Below are 14,073 nucleotides of genomic sequence, written 5' to 3' on the forward strand. Positions count from 1 at the left end.
TGTTCTTCCCCCCACCCGGAAGGCCTTCTTGTCACTTGGGAGGACGTCCCTGACTCCCTAGCTGCAGCAGACCCCCTATGCCCGTCTCTCCCCTGCCCCTGCCTCACTTCGCTTGGCCACACTCGTCACTTCCTCCTAGTGGTCTAAATACCGTGGACTTGCTCATGCTCTGCCCCACTGGAAGGCCAGCTCCGTGTGCCTGCTTTGCCCTCTTCCCTGGATGCATGCCCAGCCCCTAGAAGGCCTTGAGACCGAGTGGGCTGATGGACTGGGCGGTGCGGTCCCAGGTCTGGATTCAAGAATCAGCTGCTTCTTTGAGCCTCGGTGTCCACATCTGTGAAATGGGCCTTATGCCACCTACTGTGTCTGTCTCTATCATGGGGACTGATGAGGGCAATGAATATAAGCCACCTGCACGTGCGTGGCTCAGAGCAGGCACTCAGGATATGGGCTTGTCCTTGTGGGGGGCCTCGAAGGCGACGCAGACCTGAGTCTGGGGGCAGGGGGAAGACTGAGGTCTTGGATCTGGGTGAATCCCAGCAGGTATTTGGGTGCCCACAGCACTGGCCACCCTTGGGGGACAGAGGATGGCTGAGCATGGCTGGTTCCTGCTGCCCGCCTCAGCCCAGGGGTTCACTGGCATCTCAGCAAGTCCCCACTCCGCGGCCCGCTGTCACCTACGGATGCCCTGGCTTCTCCCCCAGGAGTCCCCGTCCACAACACCCAGTCCCCTTCTGGGCTCACCCCCCTCCCTCCCATGCCCCATGGCCATGGTTCTGAACAAACCCCAAACCCATAAATAGCCGGAGGCCTGAGCTGGCCAAGCAAGTCCTCTCCTTCCAGCACATTCCTCCTGCTCACGCTGTGGCTCGTGCCGTGGCATCGCGACAGCATGGTGGCTGGTAGGCAGGGCGGGGAGGCAAGGGCAGATCCGCAGGCCCGAGAGCAGGGTTGGGAAGGCTCCAGGCCTACAGCTGGCTCCCCTTTTTTTCCGACCAGCCCCGGCCAGAAGCTGTAAACTCAGGCTGCAAAGTGCCCCTGAGTTTCTGCACTTTGGGGCCAGCGTCTGGGGGGAGATCCTCCGTGTGTCCTCTTCCCTCTGCTCAGGCAAGCGAGACACGGTTCTGCGACTGAACGCACGCCTTCCAAAGAGCACTGAGCTCAAACCCCAGGCCGGCTGCACACGTGGTGTCCTCCCCGCCCCACATCCCACTGCAGGCCTGACGGTCAAGGGCTTGGGTCTCCGCAAGCGAAGGGCAGGAGGTCACCACGTCCCAAACCAGCTTGCTCAGCCACCCCCCAGCATCCCACCCGGACATGCAGAAGGGGGACCATAGGAAGGAGCTGGGTCATCGATTCTCGGTGCCTCTCTTGGTGTCTGCACCTGGGGATCCTGGGGCCCCCGCGGCCTGAGTGTGGAAAGGCTCAGACAGGACCCGTGGTGCGCTGGCTTTGGCCAGCAATTCCGAGTCACTTAGCCCCAGGGAGGTGCTCGTTAATGGGGTTGAACGCACAGGGTTAGTGGGCCAGGGCGGCAGGGAAGGGCAGAGGGGGGCAGCCCCGGTGCCCTGCGGTCCGAGAGCCCACACCTGGAGACCCAGGGCCTGGGTAGGTGCACGGTGCACACGGAGGCCCGGGGCTCCCGTCTGCCAAACGCTGGATGTCCCGCCTAGCCCCCTGCCTCAGGCCTTCTGCCCTCCACCCCTCCTGCCTGGCCAGAGGTGCCCCGGCCAGCCCGCCCTTCCGGCCTCCGGGCTCACTTGTTCTCCCAGCTTCTCTGGCTGTCGCCCCCCACAGCTGTGAAGTGCTGGCGCCCACTCCCCCCACGCGGCCCCCTCCCGCGATCTGACGACCCCTTGGGCTGACAGCCAGCGGGTCTCTGTCCTGAGCTCCCCAACCTGTGCACAGGGAAGCAGCCACGTGTCGTGGACGGATGGCCAAGAGTTTCGCTCCAAGCGCCCTCCCTGGGCCGCCAGCCTCGGCAGGGTGGCTCCGTAGCTCCGCCCATGCAGAAGAGGCCCCAGCCCGTGAATCTGGGCGGCCTGGGGGACTTGGTGGGGTCAACTGTGGGGGGCCGGCCCGCTGGGCGGGAGAGCCCGCGTGGAGCAGGGCAGAGCTGACCGGGCCGCCAACCACGTGCCTCGCCCTCCCCCCCCCCCCCGCCACCCCACCGCAGTGAGTGGTGCGGGGGTCCATGAGCGGGCCAGCCGAGCAGCACAGGCCTCAGCACACCCCTGGCCGGCCTCACACCTGCCTCCCAACACGGGGAAGTTGGCCCCTGGCTCCGCACCTCCCTCTCCCTGCCCCTCCCCTAAGGCCTGCGCACTCAGCGCCCATGAGGTCTCTGCAAGCCCCTTCTCCCTGAGTCAGCGTCTCCTCCTCCTGTGACAATCCCCAGGGCCCTGCAGACATCCCTACTATGTGGGGAATCCTCCGGACACTTCATTCGGAACAGAACCTGTATTGCTCCAAGCCACTAACCAGCTGCTGCGCACCTCCCCTGAGCTTGGGGGGGCCTGGCGCCAATGCCGCCTCCTCCAGGAAGTCCTCCTGCATTCCCTCCCAGCTCAGACAGGATGAATCTCTCCCACGGCACACACTCTCTCCACCCTGTCTGGTCTCCATAACTCTGGGCAAGGATCATGATTTTCCTGTCTGTCCCGCTCACAGGTGAGGCCCCAGGGGGCTGGACAGTACTGGGGTGAGAGAGAGAGAGCACGGGATGTGGAGCCAGACAGGCAAAGTCTGTCCGTGCTGCTGTGTGTGGCCGTGGGGAAGGCAGCCTATCTGTAAAGATGCAACTGGGGACAGAGCCAGGGCCTGACGCCGGGCCGGGCGCGGAGTGGGTGTGAATTAATCCCTGCAGAAGGAGGGGTGCAGCTCGTGCTCGCATCCCAGCCCTGGCCAAGGACCCGGCCCCACTCCGGGGGCGGGTGGGGTGCAGGGGAGGCCTGATCCTGCCTCCAGGCCTCCGGGGCCTCCCTGTCCTCCCTGTCCCCTGGGGCTGGCTCTTACCCGCATCGGTGGCACATGGGTAATGGTAGGTGTGGGTACATCCTTTGTGGCAGCACCCGATGGTGGCCCCGGCTTCCTGGCAGCTGGAACAGGTCTGGCGAGGAGAGAGGGAAGCTGCGGTGAGTCTGCAGTGGGCCCCTCACGGACCCCACCTCCCCCACCCCAGGAATCAGTTGGAAGGAGGTTGCAGGTGGCCCGAGGGCTGGTTCTGTGGCAGCCCCGGGCTCGGATGAGGGGACCCTCTTGGGGCAGGGGCATGTCGAACCTCACGGATAAATGTCGAACCTCACGGGTTCGCATCCCAGCTCTGCCATTCTGCGCTGGGTGACCTCAGCCGGTCACCCGAAGTCTCCAGGCCCTACCTGGGTGAGGAGGGAGGGCCCCCCCACCCTACGGGCCCCCCTAACCCTCCACACGGGAGACACCATGTGCCCAGCAGACGACAAGAAGCGGTGAGGCCGCTGTGGGTGTGGCTCCTGGCTGGGGCTGAGCAGGGGTTCGGTGTGCAGGGCACAGGGCGTGTCCCTTACCCACTGGCTCCTCCCAGGGGGTTGGGGACTGTCATGAGCCCCATTTTCTAGATGGTGAAACTGAGGCCTCCACTCCAGGCGAGCGTGAAGGCAATGAGCACCGTCTTCTACCCTGTCTGGCAGCCACGCGAGCACGGAGCCCAGAATGGACCTGTCCCACCCTCCGAGGGGCCCCCCGCCCTGCCCAGGTGCGCGGAGGAGGGGACAGGCAGAGTGGCTGTAGATGCACGCGGTGTCCCACACCTGGCCCAGCTGTCCGCAGAGGGACGTGACCGGGACAGCTGGGCCACCCGGAGAAGGCCCTCCGAAGAGCGAGAGAAACCCTGCGGCCTGCAGAGGGACAGGCTGGGCCCCAAGTCCCGCAGACTCCAGAACTACAGCCCCGCCGTACCAGGCGGGAGGTACATACTGCGGGGAAGCAGAGCAGTGGTAGGCCCAGGCCCCAGCGCTAAGCCACCGGGACGGGTCCCTCATGCGGTGCCCCGCGGGCCTGGAAGCAGGCACCTCATAGCCTTATGATGTTGGTATTATCATAATTCTACCCAGGTTACCTACCGAGGCTGAGTAACCTGCCTGAGGGCACACAGCTCCCAGGTAGCTGAGCTGGGCTTTGAGCTGGCAAAAATCTCCCCGTACTGCTCGGGGCCGGGGGTGGGCTCCATCCCGCGTCCACGACTGAGAGAGAGACCCCACCTCCAGCATCTGGGAGAGACCATGAGTGAGAAAGTCTTCTCCCACCTTCCTGGGGAATAAGGCCTGGGGACGCTCCCTGTGGCATCATGCTGGGAGGCGGGAGGTACAGGGAGATGGGCTGTGTGTGTTCTGGAACATCGGGTGTCCATACATGCCTTCAGATGGGCAGCTGCCTTCCGGTCAAGGCTGAGATCTCCTGGGGCTCTGGGACCCCACAGTGCCTCAATTTCCGGCCCACAAAGAAGTGACGGAGCGGGAGGGGGGCCAGGGCCAGGCCCAGGCCCTCAGGTGTTTTGTTGGTTAAAGGGGAATAGCCAGAGGGGCGGCTTCACACCACCCTGCCTGCACTGAGGCCCGCCCCCCCCCAAAAACTGGTGGGCGGCGTTCCGGACACGAAGAAACTGAGGGACAGAGAGACAGAGGCGTTGGGCCCTTCTGAGCCCAGCACCCGAGCTCTGACCCCCTGCTCCCCTAGCCGGGCTTGTGAACCTGCCAAAGGATCCCAGGCTGGTGGGGGGGCCCAAACTGGGGTCTGAGCCCTTGCTTGCAGCTTCTAAATAACACCCAGTGAGAGGTGCATGCCCCCATCCTTGGCATCCATGGCCAGGCCTCACCTGGATAGGACATAGGGCCTGCAGTGGTTCTGGGCAGACTGAGAAACTGAGGTCCCGGGAGGTGGGCATGGGAGGGCTGAGGGACAACAGTTTGTGTGGGGGTTCTCGGGAGGGGTCAGAGAAGAAAGAGGGCTGTCCCTGAGTGGCCCCCACAGAACTTCTGTGCCCCCGAGAGCGAGAGTGAGGCCAAGGTACTAACAGGCGTGCCGGGGCTGGGGACCCTGCCGCACGGGGCCCCTCCTGTGCACGGGGGAGGTAGCCCTACCACCCCGCTAATGGGGTGTGGCCTTCCGAAGCTCCCAGAGGGCAGTGACTTGCTGGAGTCACAGAACCCACTGTCAGCAGAGCTGAGATTTGAACCCGGGTCTGTGTGTCTCCAAGGGAGCCAAGGCTGTAGGAGGCGAGGGCATGGAGCCGGGACCCTCTGGGCCAGGCTGTGCTGCTTCTCCATCCTTCTCTGAGCCGGGGCCCGATCCAGTCTTTTCCATGGTGGTAGGCTAATCAAGCATGGGCTAAGCCTGTCCCAGGAGCTCTGGTCTCGAGCTCAGAAGTCTCAGAGCCTGGCCGTTTCTCCAGAGTGTTCTGAGCGTCCGGTGGGGGGACGCTGCTTTGCTGGGCCCCTGTGAGGCTCAGCCCGGCTGCCAGCTCGGGCCTGGCCCAGGGCCATCGGACGCAGGGAGGCCTTTTAGACCCCATCTGAGCTGCCTTGGGGGACGTAGGAAGATGCGGCCGGGGAGCAGCGAAGCCCTGCTGGTGTGTGTCCTAACCCCCCCAGCATCCCCCACCGCAGGCTGACCTTCCCAGGGATGCCCCAGTGGCAGGAGGTATAGGGCAGAGCGGGCGGAGATGGGCGGAGTTCCAGCTCCAGCGCTCAAGAGCTGTGCGACAGCAGGGAAGCAGGGTGCCACTCTGACCCCCAGCTTTCTCGTCAGTCCGGCAGGACTTTAGTGCAGGTCCATGAGGCGAGACCAGAGCTCCTGGGACAGGCTTAGCCCATGCTTGATTAGCCTACCACCATGGAAAAGACTGGATCGGGCCCCGGCTCAGAGAAGGATGGAGAAGCAGCACAGCCTGGCCCAGAGCCATGGAGGCAGGGGAGGCCTGGATGGGGGGCCTGGTGGGGCGTGGGTGTCGGAGGAGGGGATTGGTGATCTGAGGGTATTACTTTTTAATGATGGAAGAGACTTGAGCCTATTTCAGGATGGCTGGGAAGGAGCCAAGAGCCAGTGACAGAGAGAGAGACAGAGAGAGAGAGGGAGGGAGGGGCACGGAAAGTGCAGGTGTCCTCTTGGAGGTGGGGTTTCCTCAGTCAGGCTGGAGGCCCCTGGGCAGGATGTCTGGGCCTGCAGAGGTCTCCCACCATGCCCCGCGGCAGTGGAAGGTGGGTGCAGGAACTCAGGCGAGGCCGAGGCCCTTGGGCACAGGCGGTGCGAGGGAGTGTCCGTCCCAGGTGTGGCTGTCCGTGTGCATGTGTGTGTGTCGGGGGGAGGTGGGCAAGAGCACAGACCCCAGGAAGAGCCTGCTGACCCCAGCACCCCGTCTAGCTGCCTGCTCACTCCGCCACCTGCACCCCTCAGGCGGGAGCGTGAGGAACACGAAGCCCTGGTAGCTGGAGTGGGAGTAACAGTGCTGGTGAGCCGAGGCCCGACCGACGTCCCCCGTCCTAGCAGAGGGCCGTCGGCGGGCGCTCAGACAGGCCTGGCGGCTTCACGGCGTGAACTCCCTCAGCCCTCACAGCCCCGCTGCGCGGCCCACGCCAGCCATGAGGACGCGGGGATACGGAGGCGCGAAGCCGCAGGCCCCGAGTCCCACGGGGAGGGATGGACCGTGCTGGGATCTGAACCGAGAAGGCAGCCTGAGTTCCTGCTCACAGACCTTGGGGACTGGAGGTCCTCAAGGAGCACGTTATGACCGTTGCGGAGAGGTCCCCAGACCACCCTGCCCGAGGGGACACGTGCCGACCCACCGTGTGCAGAGAGGCTCCTTCCCAGAGCCCAAGGGGACAGGTAAGTGCTGGGACGGGGGTGGGGTGGGGGGGACCTGGAGCCGGAAGGTGCGGGGGGCCGGGCTGGGCAGGGCAAGTTGGGGACAGGGGTGGGCGAGCATGTCCTGCCTCGGCCTCAACTCCACCCCAAAGCTCCCCGGAGAGGAACTGGTGATGGCAGGTATGTTTGGCCCAAACCGTGGCGCCGGCAAAGATGCGGGGGGGGGGGGGCTTCCCAATGGCCTGCCTGCCTGCCCGTCCTGCGCACCCCGGGCTCCCCGCCCCAGCCGGGCTGGCCTCTTACCATGTCCACGGCCACCTTCATGGCCTCCTGCAGCCCAAAGAGTTTCCCGGCTACCAGGTAGACCCCGCCCGTCCACACAGCGCAGGCCTCGTGCACCCAGTGTTCCTGGGTGTCCCCGCCAGGCTCGGCCGGTGGCTCCTTGCTGCACTCGTGCTTGCGGCTCTTGTCAGCTGGGGCCGCCTCCTCGCCACCGTCCCCCCGACTGTCACAGCAGTAACAGCTCTGCAGCCGCCGGGACAGGCCCCGGGCGCTGGTGCGCAGCGAGCCCTGCTTGCCGGGGTCGGCCGGGCCCTCGGGCCTCGGGGGCTTGCCAGTGGCAACAGTGGCTGTGCACTCGAGGTCTTTGAGCGTTCTCTCGAGGGGCAGCGAGACCTCCTCGCAGGTGCCCTCCGGCCGCACCTTCTCCTTGAGTTTTGGCTTCTTTTTGGGGAGGCAGTGTTCGGGGTAGTAGGGCCCACAGAGGTCCCCGAGGTCCTTGAAGTTGGCCGGGTTTTGGCAGAGGCAGCAAACAAGGCAAGAGGTACTCAGGGCCTTGGAGACCACGGGCCCCAGATGCATGGTGGAGGAGAGGGGCAGGGAGGGCCGTGGCTGCAGGACAGAGCCTCCAGGGAGCGTGGCCAAGGAGGCCCCGGTCGCATCCAAGGAGAATGAGCATGAGGATGAGGAAGAGGAGGCGGAGGAGGAAGGCTTCCTGTGGGGCTTGGGCTCCTCCCCAGGGGAGTTGACCACAGTGCATATGGTGGTGAACGCGTCTCGCTTCTCCACTCGCACAAAGGGCGAGAAGGCCGGGGTGCGGCTGTCTGCCCGAAGCCGCTTGCACGAGGAAATGTACTTGAGGCGGATTTCAGGCTCGGCGGGATCCAGGGGCAGCACCTGCTGCTGCCGCCGCCGCTTGGCACGCCCCTTACAGGGTGAGGAGGTGGTGTTCTTGGCCCGGCCCCGGGTGAGGCGCTTTCGCTTGGAATAGCTGCTGTAGTTGGCGTGGCCCGGCTGCTTCTGCGCCCTCGTCTGGGCCTGGCAGGGCCGGCCCTCAGGGGACTGGGAGGCCAGGCCCAGCTCCTCCGTCTTTGGCTTCTTGCCTCCTCCACCAGAGCTGTCCTCACTGGCCCCCTGAGTGCCATTGGCCCTGTCTCGGGGGGTCAGGAGCAGAGCCGGGCCTAGATGGGGCCGCTTCTCCAAGGGACCTTTGGGGAGTCCGAGGGCTCCAGCCCTGCCTTTCCGGCTTCTCTTCTTAGGTGCCAGGGCAGTCCCCCCAGGCAGCAGGGCCTCGGGGGACGTGAAGGCCTCAGTTTTGAAACAGTCAGTTGAGGACAGTTTCTTACTGTTTAGGAGTTTGCCTTTTAAGGATCTGTTGGTCGGATTTCTGCATAACGGGTCGGCCCCCGGAGCTGCCGGGAGCTTCTGCCCAGGGCCCACATTTAAGAGACCTTCTCCTGCCCCAATTGGGCTGCCGCCCGCACTCTTGAGCCCACGGTCCTTCTCAGGGAGAGAGGGGCTCAGAGGGTTACCGGGAGGGGCCCCCGGCGCCTTGCACGCAAACTTCTTCAGGCTGGGCGAGGTGATCTTCTGCACGATGGCCTCCAGCTTCAGGCCCCTGCCTTTCCGGGGCGGAAGCACCTTGGTCTTCATGGCCCCCTGGAAGGCCGCCCGCGAGGCGAGCTTCAGGCAGGCGTCAGGGGTCTCCGGGGGCGGGGGCTTCACGGCGGGCTCGCCGCCGTTGCCCTTGGCCGGCTTGGCCTTCTTGGGCGAAGACATCCTCTTGAAGAGGGCGGAGGGGTCCTCGGCTCCCTCCTCCTTCACGTCCCCCCCACTGCCGCTCCGTAGAACCAGGTTCCGCTTCTTGGTGGGGACTGGCGCCAGGAAGGCCGACTTCCTCTTGAGCGCGTGGAGGGGCCGGTCAGAGAGCTTGCTGCCTGCGCCCGGCTTGGGGACCCGGGCCCGCTGGCTGGCCCTGCCCTCCTTCTGGGGGCTGCCCGAGACCTTGAACGAGGCAGGCAGGTGGTTGTTGGCCAGCAGCTTCTTGGCAGCGCGGCAGTTGGGGAGGCGGCTCTCCGAGGGCCGCCGCCTCTTGGAGTGGAACGCCTCCTGGGTTTTCGTGCGGGACCGCAGGATCATAGAGCGCTGGTCCTTGCCCGGGGTGCCGGGCGAGTCTGTCTCCTTGGTCTTGGAGCCCATGGGGCTGCTGTCCGAGGCCACGGGCAGGGCGGCCGGGTTACTGGGGCTGGAGGCTGCCTTGGGTGACGGCTTGCCCACCCGCTTGCCGGACTTGAAGGCGGCTCGCTGCTTGCCCCCCAGTTTGTCCGGGGGGGCGGGGGTGGTGGTCAGGCCTGGGGGTCCAGGTGTGCGGGGCTCGCTCAGGGCCGTGAAGGAGCGCGTGCACATCCTGGGGAGCCCTTCCGAGGCCCCCCGGCCTGGGGCTCCCGCTCCTTCCATCTGTCCCTGCGGGGGCCCAGTGCAGGATTCGGGGAGCAAGAGGTCCTTGGGCAGCACGGGCGCCCGGCACGGGGAGTCCTCAGCCTCCGGCAGCCCCCGGTGCACCCGCCGGCTCCGTAAGCTTTTGCCACGGGGCACGGGCTCCTTCTTAGCGATGGGCGCCTCGGGCACGGCCGGCTTGTTGGGCTTCTGTGCCAGGGAGGCATCTGGGGCCAGCGTGGCGGAGTCCCCGGGCGCCAGCACCCCGTCGGGGCCTCCTTCGCCCGGCTTCATGTGGGACAGGGAGGACTCAAACCAGCTCTGGACCTTCGACTCGGCGCCCACGGTGGGGCCCAGCAAGATGACGGAGTCGCCGGACAGGTGGCACGGGGAGCCCCAGCCGGTCTTGGTGTCCAGCACCTCTTCCACCTCCTCCTTGGTGCACAGCAGGGGGGCCTTCGGCGACAGCGGGTCCGGCAGGCCGGGCCTCTGCTCGGGGCTGCCCAGGAGCTCGCACAGGGAGGAGTACTCCTCCTCCGCCTCCAGGTCCTCTTTCCTGCCGGGCGGTGGTAGCAGGGGCAGGTCCCCGAAGTCCGCGGCGGAGCAGCAGTGCCGGCTGTCCTCCAGCCAGCGGTCGGCCTTGCCCACCTCGGGGCACTGCAGCAGCCCGCCCACCTCCTCCTTCACCCCGCCCGCCGCCTCCTGCGCCGAGGCCCGAGGCCCGGCGGCCTCGTCCCCGGGCGGCTCCCCCTCCTGGAAGCCCGGGCAGCCCGAAGCCTCATGGGCATTGTCCTTGCCCACGCCGTCGGAGGCCTTCCCGCCCTGCTCCAGGCCCTTGGTGAGCTCGCCGGGGTGCAGGCCCCAGCGGGGACAAGCATCGCCCAGGTTTTCCTCGGGCCAGGCGAAGGGGTTGGCGCCATCTGCCGAGCTGGCGCTGGTCGTGTCCGGGAAGCAGTCGAAGGCTGCCGCGGCAGGGTCCGGCGTGGCGGCCCCGAGCGTGGTCTTGGGGCTAAAGGCGAGGGGACCGGCCGTCTTCTTGGGGTCCGGGGCGGCGAAGCCCACGGAAGGGTCTTCGAAGAGCCCCGGGCTGAAGTCCTTGGCACCTCCACCCTTGTCGAGCTGCAGGGCCTCGGGCAGGGCCTCCGGCTCCCCCGGCCGCGGCCACGCGTTCTTGGCCACGGCGTCCAGGCAGGCGCTGTGGTTCTCCAGCGAGAAGGGAGGCTTGCCGACGTCCTTGGCCGGGCCAGGCGCCTCGGCCCAGGCCTTCTCGGCCTTCTCGCCGATGGCCTCCTGCAGCCCGAGGATCTCGGAGGCCAGGTCCTCCTGCGCCAGGGCGCTGAGCAGGAGCCGCGGGCAGTCCCGCTCGGCCGCCACAAACTTGGAGAAGCTGTCGAGCGGCAGGCTGCCATGCAGGCTCTGGAAGGAGTCGTCGGACTTGGTGGACATGTCGTCGGGCGAGGTCACCGAGCAGGTGGACACCGACTCGGGCTTGGCCTTGGAGTTGCCGTGCACCCTGGCGGGGCTGCCGCGGGCCTGGCTGCAGTAGAGGAAGCTGCGCTCCAGCGGGTCCTCGGAGCCGCTCAGGTAGTCGGCGTCGGGCGGCTCAGCGTGCGTGGACTGCGGCGTGCTGCTCGGCGGCTCGGACAGCGGCGTGCCGGCCGCCTCGGCCGAGTAGCCGCTGCCCTCGGGGCTGCAGTGCTGACTCCGGTGCTGCTCCGGCGTCCTGGACGCCAGGTTCTTGGCGCCCTTCTTCTGCGGCACGGCGGCCTTGGACAGCAGCAGCTGCTGCACCGTGTTGGAGATGTTCTCCACCTGGGACGTCAGGGCCGTGAGGCTCTGCAGGCTGAGGTCCGACAGCAGGTTCTCGGGCAGCTTGTCCTTCGGCGGCGGCTTGCCGTTGCCCGCCTGGCTGTCCACCGAGCCGGCGGCATCGGTCGGGGAGGGGTTGAGCAGGGGCATGAAGTGGCTGTGGTCCGTGATGCCCGCGGGGAAGGCGCCGGCGCCGAGCGGCTGCTGGTTGTAGGGGAAGTTCTCTAGGTTGGGCATCAGCGGCGACGGGGTGGAGCTGTAGGAGGGCGAGCGGCCCACGGAGCGCGCGGGCGAGTGGCCGGAGCTGGGGCTGAAGGTCTGGTAGTACTGCTCGGGAGTCCTGACGGCCGCGTCCGGCTGGCAGTAGCCCGGGCCCTGCTGCCCGTAGTGCTGGTACTTGGCAAGGTTTTGGTAATGGAGGGTCTCCTGCGCGTGGTGCCGGCTCTGGAGCGCCGCCTGCTGCTGCTTCTGCTGGTCGTAGCCGAGGCGGCCGGACTGGTAGGCGTGAAGGCTCTGCACCCGCGGCCCCGGCGCCAGGCTGGCGCTGGCCGTCAGCGGCCGGTCGTGGGGCTGGGCGGACGGCGCGGTGCAGCTCTTATAGGAGTGGGCGCCCTGGCCGCTGCCCCCGCCGCCGCCGCCCTGGGCGCCCTGGGCGCTGGAGGAGTAGCTGGAGGAAGCGGGGAAGGACTGGGAGTGCTGGGGGAAGTGGCCGCCCTGCGGGAAGGGCAGCGGCGAGGCCATGTCGTTCTGCAGCTTCTGCCTTTGCAGTTTGGGGTACGCCAGGGGCTGCTGGGGCTGCGGCAGCTGCTGCTGGACGTGCAGCGAGTGAGTCCGGAAGGGCAGCTGGGCGCCCTGCTCCGGGTACTGCCTGCCAGGGGGCACTGCCGCCTTTTTCATCAAGCTGTCGTCATATTTGCCCATGCCCCCCGGCAGGGGCTGCGGCTGCGGGGGCGGCGGCTGGGGGGCCCCCCAGGCCTGCAGGCTCTCCTCGCCCGAGTAGCGGCCGGGGTACGCGCTGCTGTCCTGCACGCTGTAGCCCGAGAAGGCCGGCCTGCCCTGCAGGGACTGCTGCGAGGCCAGGCCCTTGCCGCCCCGCGCCGGGCCGGGGGCAGTGCCCGCGCCGCCCTCGTAGGCCGGGTAGGGCTGCGGGCTGTAGTAGTCCTTGGCCAGCAGCCGCTGTCGGTCGCAGCTCAGCCCGGCCTGGCTCGGCTGCCGGTAATTCTCCAGGCGCGAGGTCTCCTGTGAGGTCTGCTGGTAGTTCTGTTGTTTGCCATGGAAACCACACCTTTCTCGAAAAGACTGCATGACTCGGGCTGGTTATCTGTGAAAAGAGAAAGGGAGAGAGGGAGGGCGGGGAGGGGAGGGCGAGAGGGAGAGGGAGAGGGATTCAGACGGGCCATTTCCCTTCCCCTCCGAAAGCCGCCGGCCTCCCACCCCTCTCCCGCCCTGCCCTCTCCCCTGCAGCTCTTAATGGTCTCCCCTTTGCCCGAGCCTCCCCACCAGCTGTGCACATATTGACAACTTCTGTGGCAGGGGGGTGTGCTCTGTAATTCCTGGCCCGACATCGGCCCCGCGGCCCGCTGGGCCTGGCCCAGGATGGCCACCGCTGCGGCGAGGCGAGGCGCGGACCCACCGCCCCACGCGCCCGCGGGGGCCACCCCACCCTGCTCGGGGTCAGCTCCTCCCCTCCACCCCACCCACCACTCCCAGCGCTTCCCTGCCCGCAGAACCATTTAGCAGAGCGCTTCCCGCTCTCCGGTCCCCGGGGGGCCGGCTGGGTCCTGCAATCGAGTCCCAGTGCGGCAGTGTTCGAGCGGGACCCAGCCGTGCGGGCAGCCGGGAAGGTCTGCCCCTGCCCAGAGGAGCCACTCACCAGGGCCTGCGGAGAGCGGGCGCGCATACACACACACACACACACACACAGACGCACGCGCGCACCTCCATCACGGCCATGCCATCTGGAAGCTGTCTGTTCCTCCTAGCAGACGTCGATTAGGGGCTGTGAGCCACTGTAGGCATAAAACGTCCCCTTCTCCGACTCCCAGTAACGCAGGACAGCAGCACCTGCCTCCTGGTTTGGTATCATAGGTGCGTAAACAGATTACGTGGCCCAGAGTGAGGGAGTGCATGCTAATGGGGGTACAGAGCCGCAGTCCCTTGGCCACAGAGGAGCGCCCCACAGCTGGGCGTGAGGCAGCCCCCGAGGCCCCTCCCGTCTCCATCTCACAGGGTCAGCACCGGGGCACGCCAGGCCAAGAGACCATCTGTTTATGATTTCAGGGGCTCGGGCCCCCGGCGAGGTCTAACCAGCCCCAACGCAGGATTTGGGATCAGGAAATGACCCCGGAGAAACGGTGGGCCCTTCAGGGCAGAGCAACTGGATTCACACAACAGCGTCCAGGCTGAAGGTTTCCCTGACTGGGGGCCAGGTCACCCCAGAAGGCCCCCAAAGGAGGGAGAGGGGAGGAGCAAGGAATGTTCCAGGCTCAGGAGAAATCACATCGAGGAGTCTGGCAGTCAGCCAGATGCCCGGGGGGCGGCGGGGGCGGGGGATCAGGATTTACCCACAACCCTGCCACTGGTGGGGGGTGGGCAAGAGGCAGAAAGAAAGGCCCGGGCCCCCAGGAGGGCACCAGGGACGGTCCAGTTCCCAGCCATTCCCAAGGTGAAAGAGGAAGGGGTGGCCTGCTTCAGGCCACAAGATTCCAGGGT

General features: G+C 66.8%; 1 protein-coding gene across 2 annotated transcripts in view; it reads right to left on the reverse strand.

Moving 5' to 3' along the window:
• Positions 1 to 14,073, reverse strand: part of RAI1 (retinoic acid induced 1) — a 116,245-nt gene that overhangs the window by 2,221 nt on the left and 99,951 nt on the right. For both annotated transcript variants that reach the window (XM_034989752.1, XM_034989753.1), the window contains 2 exons: positions 7,141 to 12,682; positions 3,016 to 3,109 (listed from right to left, as the gene is read on the reverse strand). In XM_034989752.1, the coding sequence (XP_034845643.1) occupies positions 3,016 to 3,109; positions 7,141 to 12,666 (5,620 nt within the window). In that variant the 5' untranslated portion in view covers positions 12,667 to 12,682. The remainder of the gene's footprint in view (positions 1 to 3,015; positions 3,110 to 7,140; positions 12,683 to 14,073) is intronic.

The sequence above is a fragment of the Mirounga leonina genome, unplaced genomic scaffold, assembly GCF_011800145.1.
Source record: "Mirounga leonina isolate KUSES-001 unplaced genomic scaffold, KU_Mleo_1.0 Mir_488, whole genome shotgun sequence".
Lineage (NCBI taxonomy): Eukaryota > Metazoa > Chordata > Mammalia > Carnivora > Phocidae > Mirounga > Mirounga leonina.